At 39.6% G+C, this 11,206-nt stretch overlaps 1 protein-coding gene across 6 annotated transcripts in view; it reads left to right on the top strand.

The window, feature by feature from the left end:
- The first annotated feature begins 66 nt into the window (after window positions 1-66).
- Window positions 67-11,206, top strand: part of LOC136431156 (uncharacterized protein ZK1073.1-like) — a 52,222-nt gene continuing 41,082 nt past the window's right edge. For 4 of the 6 annotated variants that reach the window (XM_066422429.1, XM_066422425.1, XM_066422426.1 and 1 more), the window contains exons 1-2: window positions 69-234; window positions 442-492. In XM_066422429.1, coding sequence (XP_066278526.1) covers window positions 223-234; window positions 442-492 — 63 coding nt within the window. In that variant the 5' untranslated portion in view covers window positions 69-222. Of the gene's footprint in view, window positions 235-441; window positions 493-11,206 lie in introns of all 6 variants that reach the window. The other 2 variants (XM_066422424.1, XM_066422428.1) reach the window with 2 other exon arrangements.

Raw genomic sequence — 11,206 nt, 5'->3', positions numbered from 1 at the left:
CGCTGATTGGTCAAAACTACCAGCGGGCTCTGATTGGTTGCTATAAAGTCTCGCGTTTTCTCGTCCCACACAGTCTCGCGAGATTCGAGGTGGTAGACACAGTTCTCCCCTTTGCTTTGAACAACAACATCGGATTTCGAGTCTTGCAAAGAGGAGCGTCTACGCACTAAAACAACCACTGGCAACTTAATTTCTCGTCGCAGAAAGCTTCATTCCATCACCATGGAGGAGACGGTAAGAGATGACTGTTTTCTGTCGGTGGAATTCGTTGTTTTTCTCTTCGTATTCAATTCGGTCGAGCTCCATGTTCAAGTACGTTCTCAAGTTCCTTCCAATGGGGGCCGTACCCAGACGCCCAGTCATCCGTAAAAAAAAAAAAATGCGACCGTGCGATATGAATTGTTTTCTCAGATTGTCTTTTTTTCCTTTTCTGTTGTACAGAAGGAGATTGTGAAGACGGACAAGTTTGGAGATGTGACGGTGTTTGTCGCGGTAGGGGAACTTTCTTGTGTGTGGTAATGTCTGTCTGTTTCACCTTGAGATTGTCCTATGGGGGAGGGGCCCCACCTTCTTGTAGCTACACGTTTACCGTGGTATTCAACATTTCTTAAAGAAAATATTCTCAACATGTGTGCGCAAGCAAAGTTACCAGTGGTTTGTATCAATTAGAAATAGTTGCATTTTGGCTTTACGTTGGAGAAAACTTTAGTTTTGGGTGCAGGAAGGGCATCGCCCTTGAAGCTAAATGTAACACGGAAACGTGACTTACTGGTAACGGGATCTTTCAATGCACCACCAGTAGATAACGACTCTTAAAGGCACTCCATGTAAGATTAGGAATGGCTGTGCATCTTTTTCATATCCTTGTCCTTAGCCCAAAGCTAACTGAAATGATTTTTCATGTCATAATTTTTGCTTACCATATGCCAAGTATTTTTTTTTCTGCTTGCCTCTTAAGAAGAAAAAAAAAACAAAAAAAACACTGCCAACAACAAATGACTTAATGTTCATTTGTTCCTGGAAGAAACCAACAATGGCATCCATGAGATAATGTTTCTATCCTAGGTTGATAATTTTGCAAATAATGGCAATAAAACAACTTCAAACCAGTCTGGGCAACTTCAGACTGGCATAATCTAAATGTCAACAACTATTCCTTCAGGGGTTGCCTGCAACAGTGTTTGTTTACTAAAGTCTGTGGTTCCCCATGTTTTTGTAAACAATGATTTCCTGTCCCTGTTGCATGCTATCATCATTAAATGCTTGTCAGTGTCTTTTAGACACTTGTCAACAAACCCTATGGGATGAGTTGCTTCAGACATATGATACCCCTACAAGTGTCTCTTTTGTCTGTCTGTGAAAGGGGCCAGACCCTGTGGCTACTGACCTAGTTAAGGAGACAGATCCACCTCACTGGTTTGCAATGTAAACAAACAAGTGAAAGCGTGTCTCTAGGGATTGTGCAACCACTGGGCAGGATAATTAAAGGTCCATTACTAATTAGGCCTAGAGGCATAATGGATTCCTTGACAATGTGTGCTCTAATTGTTTGTAAACATTGGAATAGAGAAGGCTGTTCCACTCGCCTGAATAATTAGATTACAAGGGTGCTGATTACTCGTGCTGAAGAGCAATGTACTAATTGCGATCGTGTCCTATGAAAATTTGATCACAGTGGTGTATGATTGATAGATGTCCATGACCCTCATGTGTCTTCTGATAGATTACAATTATCAGGATTGCACTCCCATGATAATATATGCCAAGAAAATTATGATTTTGCTTTAGCATTATTGTTTGTCACTCAGGAAAACTGAAATTATAACCTTATTATAGATATTGGCAAGTGCATATGTGTTTAACTGTCTGTAGGTTGATTTGTATTTGTATTGTAATGCATAATTCCCCAGCTGCAACAGACAGCACCAAGGGAAAGATATCTCAAATGCTATGTATTTGCAGACTAGAATGGTTCCTTTATTATCGTATACTATTGCACTACATGGCATCTATGTGCAATAATGTCAAAGTTTAAGTAACCCTCACGGGAGAGAGAACAATAATAACAGGAAAACAATAAACCGGATATTGAGTGTGAGTGTATGCAACAATGGCAAACAATTGTATACTCTTATATCATATGCTACTAGGGATCATTTCAAAGTACTAAAAATTAATGTTAGAATTTCGTTTATGGGGAAGGCTGTATATGTTACAAGACTGGATCTTCCTCACGCATCACATAAGATTGTTGATGAGAAAACATAAGCCTTTGGATAGCCGCAACCTTTGTTTTTTTTTATTCCTCAGTCATTCTGGCTGTGTTGTTTTGTTATGGCGTTTGTGCTGTGAAAAATCAATACCGCAGTCTGAGCACCAAGGTCACAAGGCTTGTGAATCAAAGTGTCAGTACTTAAGCCCTGAACTGTTGACATTTCACCATCTCCCTCGGTACAATAATCTGTTTGTGCTGGAATTTTATCATTGTCCCTTTATTTTTGTAATTTGCATATTTGAAAATTCTGCTACACACGATCCAGACAAGCAGAAGAAATACATGTCTGTGTACAGTAATTAATACGCTGAAGGCTATAGGTCAGAACGCTGGTAAGAATAAAACACGGAGAGTAGGCTGCTTGTCTTGGAATGAATGTAGGACCTTTGAAAAAGTCATTAGATGGGAAATTGCGCTGCAGCTGGTCTGAAATGGCCCTGTTGATGGATTGATTTTTGGTCACGTAGACCACGTAGTACAGTAGGCTATCAGCACACACACGACAATATTAGTATACCAGGGGGTTTGCAGAGGTTTGGATTAACCCTTTCAATTATCATTGGTATGTTTGTACATGTGTGCATCCTTGAATAATGATGGGGCAGGATTGAAGAGAGAATTGGCACATAAACATTGTTCATATTCATGAAGCCTCCAAAGAAAATCTGTCGCAGAAAAAAAAAAATTTAAAAATTTGCATCATGCCCAGACAACATCCCGCTTCTATCATTTGCTATGTTTCATGGTTTGCCCTGTAGTCTGATTTGATTTGCTGGGAAAAAAAAATTGTATTAATGTAAGATTCCATTTGCAACTATCTGCTCCAGGCTATTTGCCGTCAGTATGGATGGGCACTTCAATTACACTGTGTACTTAGGACTAGCAGGAAGACAGATTATCAATAACACATTTGTGATGATGGAGTTATTTGGTGGAATTACATTCTATAAGGGCATGTGAATTCCCTTGCAGTTTGGCCATATTGATTGGATTATATGGATGACATCATCTGGGAACCCCAAAACTGATGCAAGCAATTATGAAAATGTACATAGTCAGGAAGGTTAAAGAAATGACTAAACACACATGGGTATGGTATAAAGAATGATGGATTCTTCATTTTTGTTCTTTTATATCTTTTTCTTTGACTTCGGAATTGACTTTGGCATTCTATGACATAAATTTCCGTTTCCCGAAAATATTTTTTTGTAAATTCGCAAAAATTTGTTTGTTTGGAAACAGACGGAAATTGATGTGCGCGCTGATGTCATTCAAATAATTGGATCAACATGGCCTTACAGCAACAACTGGAGATCAATCTTCAGGTTATCGGTCTTGTAGAGTAAACCACCAAGTACGTTGTATGTACATGTACACACAATCTGCGGTACGAAATCCTTCATACGTAATCTAGTGTTTGCACTAATCTAGGCCAAGGATTTGTTATTTACAATCTACCGGTAGCTCTCAAATGCACTACTGGTATGACCTTTCCTAAGGGTCTTAGCATACTTTAGAGCAAAAAGTAGCTTATCTATGTATATCAAATAAAGATATTTATGATTTTTGCATAATCTGTTAATTTCACACCACCTTGAACTTGATGTTTATCTTACAAACCATAAAGGTTTCTTTTGTACATGTTTACTTAAAAATTTGCTGGAAGATTCTTCTCCCAAGCAGAAAATTGTAGATTATGTTTCTTTGTTACAATGTTGAACAAATAGAGCAGTTTTGGGATTAGGGTTGTGGTGGGATCAAGCCATCTGTTCAGCAGTTATGATTATGATTGATCTATTAAATCAATTACAGCAATATGAGCAGACTTTGCAGTAATACATGATTGTATACAGTATACAATCATGTATTAGTGCAAAGTCTGCTCTACTATACATCATATGACATGTAATGGCATTCCCTGGCGCCATAGGTTATAAATGTTATGTAATTAGACGGATTAAAAGACAAAATCAACTGGCAAAAATGCACACACAATAGTTCAACAATATGCTTACATGTATGTTCTCTATTCAAAAACTATGATCAGGTATCATAAGGAAGGATATTCCTATCACGTACACATGTGGATTGTTCCTGGATGAAAGGGATCTGCTAGATTTGATATAAGTCCATTGTGGCAGGGTACTGCTATCTGTATTAGCCTATTTACCTTGGGGCACGAAAGGATGACACTGAACACACACAGATTTATAATGATGCCTGCTTTCTTTGTGCCCAGTAGGCTGATATTTTCATACATACTTCCCGTATGGGAGACAAGATAACATCTTCATGTATGAGCCTAAATCGGTTACATCTTCTTAGACCTGTCTAGGGATAAGAATGAATCTATATGTGCAAAATGAAATCTATATTCTACACGCACACTTCCTTCGGGCAGATGATACCAACATCAAAGTACTAGCTAGTTTATGTTCCATGTCTACAATCATGTACTTCACTTCTGGCTGGAATTTGTGTTACAATCATGCCCAAGGGCAATCATAGGTAATCATGATGGTTGAAGTAGAACGAGATGGGAGATGCGAATTATGCAGAGGCTTGTTAAACTCAATCATTATACAACAAGAGTTCGGAGACCTCAAATCTCAATGAAATATTATGCAAATATTATGCAAATTAGGGGAGCACACCCCAGTTTATTGGGGAATTCAATTGGAGGCTGCGCACCCTCGAGTCTAGGTACTGTCTCTTCCAGGGAAGTATTCCGAAGTAAATCAACTGTGCATGGGATAAAAGCCTATCCCTTCCGCTACAGGACCAGCTGAGGTCTGTTTCTTCAACCTCTCTAATTTTGGTAAATCAGGAGACAAAAACATAATTTTCACGTCAAAAATGATGGTCAAATTTTGGCACTTTTGCGTAGGATAAAACTCGTAGAAAAAAATTTCTGGGTAGAAACGACTGATGTTGTCAGAAAGAGAAAAACCTAGCGTACAGTCGAGCCAGTTATAAAGAAAATTCTAGTACTTAGATTTCTTTAATCATCCACGGCGCGAGGCATGTCAGCATGACCCACAGAACGCAAGATAGGTCAATCTCGGGCCCAGGGACATTTCACCATCAACGCGGATGGATATCCGGAAGTAAGGCTCAGATCGAAACGCAATTTTCACCCAAAACACACCAATTCACACGCTTTTCAGCCATGCTAGTAACTAATATCAGTTCGAAGCACATTATGAGAAATCTAAACTCAAACCCAACCCCTCGAAACCCTTTCGTCACTTATTTGTCGGGCACTTCCGTGGACCCCGGTCGCGGAAGAAATGGGGTGTGCACCGTTAATATATACAAATTATGATTTATATTGTCTATGACTTAAAAGAGTTATCACCTATCAGCATGCAAAGTTTGAGTTGTCTGCGACTTTTCTTTCTTGAGTTACAGGTGGTTGAAAGTTACCGTGTCGGAAGGCTGATTTTGTCCTTCTGGGCCTTGGTACCATTCAAGGCGCATAATAGCAATTACGTCACAATGGTAGCTTCCACTTGAAGACAATTTTTTCCATAAATTCATGCTTAATGGACAGGTATTGCAGTAGAAAGGCATGTCAGTGAGGCGCTCTTGTGATGGAGGAGGCTTTCCTTCTATTTCTGACTAGAATAAACGCTACAAACCGCCTAGAACGTAGTTGACTTCATGACGTCACAATGACTTTCACTTGCCTGTCTTTTCCATTGAGAACAGTGCTGTTTTAAGTTCCGTGCTTCTACGGGAAGCAGTTAAAATCTTGATTTTGGGCGTTAACTGATAGAGAATAGACCTAGCCTCACTACCCAAGTGCTTTCGTTGCCACGATTTCTTTTATTTTGTAGAAAAACGAACTTACATGATGTATCTTTGGTTAGGATGGCGGTCTGAGCCACACTTCTAACAGCTATGAAGGTATAAACGGGCATCTGCTGAGAAAAGGCTGTACAAATTGGTGTCGGTCTCGGTGCGACAAACAAGCCTAGGGATGTATCTTCTGATTTGTGCGACTTATTTGCCTGAATGTTGTAAACTAGCGCGACAGCGAACGTGACACTGGATCCGGCAGGAAAGTACGAGAATGACGTCATCAAAGGCTTTTTTCATTGAAAAGCGTCTGCTACTTGATGCAAGAGCGACTATTAAACAAACAGATGGAATATCCCAGTGCCCCTGTAGTAGAGCAATGCAAAAAACAATGTTTTGGTAAATGTGACGTCATCAATATTCAGGAAACAGACTTTGAAGGCTGTTTGGCCGTGTTCTAAGGGGGGGGGGGGCGTGGGAGGGGGGCAAATCAGCACATTATATGACATTATATAACCATATTAAAACTTGCGAAATCCGAAATTTTTTCGATCAGGTTGGGTCCGGGCTACACAGCTTCCCAGGAAAAATGCAATTTGTTGGCTGTTATGGTCAGTATTTTTTGCAGGACGTGTCCGTTTAAGGGAGCACACCCCAGTTTATTTGGGACTTCAATTGGAGGCTGCGCACCCTCGAGTCTAGGTACTGTCTCTTCCAGGGAAGTATTCCGAAGTAAATCAACTGTGTATGGGATAAAAGCCTATCCCTTCCGCTACAGGACCAGCTGAGTTCTGTTTCTTCTTCTCTAATTTTGGTAAATCAGGAGACAAAAACATAATTTTCACGTCAAAAATGATGGTCAAATTTTGGCACTTTTGCGTAGGATAAAACTTGTAGAAAAAAATTTCTGGGTAGAAACGACTGATGTTGTCAGAAAGAGAAAAACCGAGCCAATTATAAAGAAAATTCTAGTACTTAGATTTCTTTAATCATTCACGGCGCTAGGCATGTCAGCATGACCCACAGAACGCAAGAAAGGTCAATCTCGGGCCCAGGGACATTTCACCATCAACGCGGATGGATATCCGGAAGTAAGGCTCAGATCGAAACGCAATTTTCACCCAAAACACACCAATTCATACGCTTTTCAGCCATGCTAGTATCTAATATCAGTTCGAAGCACATTATGAGAAATCTAAACTCAAACCCAGCCCCTCGAAACCCTTTCGTCACTTTTTTGTCGGGCACTTCCGTGGACCCCGGTCGCGGAAGAACTGGGGTGTGCACCATTAGGCCCAAATTTGCTTAATTCATATTGAAGTATGGTCACTGTCACATAACTTCCAAAAGCCTATATTCTACACGCATACTTCCCACGGGCAGTTGATACCAACATCAATAATATTGAAAGTACTAGTTTATGTTCCATTTCTACATTTCGTACATCACTTCTGGTTGGATATCATGCCCCAGGGCAATCATAGGTAATCATAATGGTTGAAGTATAACAAGATGGGAGATGCGAATTATGCAGAGGCTTGTAAAAAGCAATGGAGCTATATTATACAATAATCTACATCTATATCTCAACCCCAGGAGGATTTTCCTGTTATATAGCTTTGTCCTTGGTACTGAAAGTGCTCTGTATACTACTCATGCCATTCATAAACAATTTGATATGTACCCCACCTCCTTGGTACTTAAAATATTCCATATAATGCTCATACCATTCCATATCTACCTCTATCCTTGGTACTGAAAGAATTCCACAAAATACTTGTATGGTGCTTTATACAATCATCTATATCTACCATTGTCCTTGGTACGGCTAGTATGCCACATAATACTCATACCATTCCATATCCTTTGTTCTTGGTACTGAAAATCTTCCATATGATACTCCTATCATTCCAAATTTAACCCTGTCCATGGTACTGGAAGTATTCCACATAAAACTCCTACCATTCCATATTTACCCTTGTCCATGGTACTGAAAACCTTCCATATGATACTCCTATCATTCCATATTTATCCCTGTCCATGGTACTGGAAGTACTCCACTTGATACTCATACCATTCCATATCCTTTTTTACTTTGTACTGAAAACCTTCCATTATGAAATTCATACCATTCCATACTTACCTGTCCTTGGCACTGAATGTATTCCACATAATACTTATACCATTCGATGTCCTTTGTACCGAAAAGTTTCAAAATGGTTCTCATCCCATTCTATATCTACCCCTGTCCTTTGTATGGAAAACCTTCCATATATGATACTCATAGTCATACCATTCCATACTTACCTGTCCTTGGCACTGACTGTATTCCACATAATACTTATAGTTATACCATTTGATGTCCTTTGTACCAAAATGGTACTCATGCCATTCTTTATCTACCCCTGTCCTTGGTACTGATGAAAAAAATTCCATATGGTGCTCATGCCATTGATCTATCCCTGTCCTTGGTACTGAAAGTATTCCGCATAACACTCATGCCAGGCCATGTCTGCTTTTGTCCTTCGTCTTGAAAGCATGTAGCACCACATTCATCTTGTGCTAGTGGTGTGTTCCATTATTGGCAAAGGTTCTGATGGATGTTCAAGGGGCCAGTCAAACAGATGTGGTAGACGGTAGACTTGTCAGGAAGTCTGCGCTGTGGAGTGTAAAGGAAATGTTTTGATCTTGTAGGTGAGCTGAGGATAAGGGATTGCCCCTGGTATGATCAGTATTCACCTTGCACAGCAAAAAGCTAGATTATGAGTCTCAGGTGTACACGTAAAGTCTTCCCGGCTATTTTATGACACGCTATGCTAATAAACTTGGCATTCCGTGGGTGAAGTTAATGCTGTTTTATGGGGCTAACTGGTATGATCCAATTCCAAATTTCACCATCCTCCTATACAGAACCTCGCACCCGGCCTATAGCTATACAAAAGGCTCTGCTAAACCAAACTGAGGTTTTCACATTTGTTGGTGTGGCTTCTTGCCAGCTGTCAGCCCATCAGAGAGTTGCCTAAATGTTTTCTTTAGGTAAAGCCTGTTCTCTGATTGGCAGACAGCTGGTTAGAGGCCGGGAACAAAAATGGAAACCTCAGCCTGGTTCAGCAGAGCCTCCCTAAGGTATATATTGCATAGGTCACAGGTGAGGCTCTAGCAGGAGAATGAATTTCACAGAAACTTTACCAATAACAAGGGAACAGGAGGCAGATCTAGAATCCAATTCCAACTTGCCATTTACTTGGAATACACAGCTGGGGACAGGAGTTGCGTGTTGCAATCCCATATCTTCTGAGGTCTTGTTTTAAGATCGTAGTTATAAGTTTGACTATAACTTTGTCAACCTTATTTCTTTTACTACAGTATAGGTACTTCTGCTTCATGATGTGCCTCAGATTGCTTCCAATAAAAACATGGCAGTGGTACTGCAATATCCCACCTCTAATTTTCATTTCCAATTTGTGTCATAGCAGAGGCACGTTAAAGAACCCACCACACTTATTGCAAAGAGTAGCTATAGGGTTCCTTTTGGGTGTGAATGGTTCAAAACCTACAGTGCTATGGCCGCACAAGGGGCAATTGTATTGAGGTCACCTGAGTTAGCGCCAAATGGCAGACGCTCCAAACCCTTGTGACCTAGCGCTGCCAAATGTAAGATCTTTGCATTTCAGCCCCTGGTTGCAATGAGAGAGTAGTCGGCTCATCCAATAACATTCTAGCCCTATTGTTACATTCACTAAAGCAGCCATTGTGTTTGAGTCATGCCATATACGTTGATACACATATCATAACATTACATGTATTCTTGTGATCGTATCTACAGGGTCTAAATCAATATTCTGCCGTGTTATCATCATCATTATGCTGCCGATATCTATTAGTACTAATAGCAGTCAAAAGGTCAGGTGATAGTGTTCTATACAGCCTGATGAAAAGAGCTTTTGTGCCCAATTTCATTGCAGAAAATATATGTCCTTTGTGTCACTTCATCATTTATTCATCATAGACAATACATTGAACATTCCGAAGATTTTCATGCGTATTACATACCAATTTTATGGTTCTTTGATTGTCATCAAAATGATGTACCAGCCAGAGAAAAAAACCTTCAGATCTCTTTAGATGCATAGACATGTATCTATGTGGGGTGGATATATGTTATCTGGCAGAATTAAAGGTGCCCTAACCCTAAGCAATTTTAGGGGGTAAGCAATTCTGTTTGGTGAGATTGAAATTGACATTTACTTCCCCATATTAGCACATTTGCATCATTATTTCATACTTTGGGCGTTTAAAAAGAGCACAGAAACAAGACGCATAGAAATCACTAAAAAATTGATTTTGAAAATATGACTTTCAACGCCCTAATTTTGCTTACTAATAGGTTGCCTTTAAGTTAGTAGACATAAGACCTTTAAAAGTTTGAAATTAAGACATACAATGTGCATCCTTGGTCTGCATGGTATGAAAAACACCAATAGTTTGCAGTCATTACAAGCATCCAACATATCTTTATGCAAGTGGTGATATCATCCTTATTCAGATTATACTGCCCAAACATAATGTTGCATCCTTTAGAGCAAGATGGAATATTGTATTACAAAATAAGTCAGGAAACTGCATTAAGTTTTCTGAAGAGTCAGATGTTTCAGATATAGCATCCACTTTCTTTCATCATTCTCAGTTACTGATGAAAAAGAGATAGTTGCAATGCTATCTGAAACATCTGACTTCAGGGAATTGACCCAGTTGCTTGATATTTTTTTTGTAGTACATGTACATAATGTTCTTACCTAACCTTCAAGTATGGAATATGGTATTGTTTGAAATAACAGTCAAGGACAGGAAATAATATATAAATCCCTGTATAATTACCAATCCTAACATAACATTACAACTCTTCTTCAATAATGTATAGCATCTGAAGGTACGATTTTCCAGACATGCCCTTTTCCTTGCCTGTCATTGTGTGACCTTGGGGCATAAGGCCATTAATCCTACTAAAGGCCATGCCATGTTTATTTAAGGTGTTTACCATTTGGAGTCCTGAGAATGAGTACAGACAGCCTCTAGAGAGTAGATCGTTGGTCCTAGATTTAGGTCTAACTGTTACCTGGCCCTGACCCT

This window comes from Branchiostoma lanceolatum, chromosome 3, assembly GCF_035083965.1.
Source record: "Branchiostoma lanceolatum isolate klBraLanc5 chromosome 3, klBraLanc5.hap2, whole genome shotgun sequence".
Classification (NCBI taxonomy): domain Eukaryota; kingdom Metazoa; phylum Chordata; class Leptocardii; order Amphioxiformes; family Branchiostomatidae; genus Branchiostoma; species Branchiostoma lanceolatum.
Note: the sequence above shows the minus strand (reverse complement) of the source record. Positions and strands in the feature narration are given on the sequence as shown.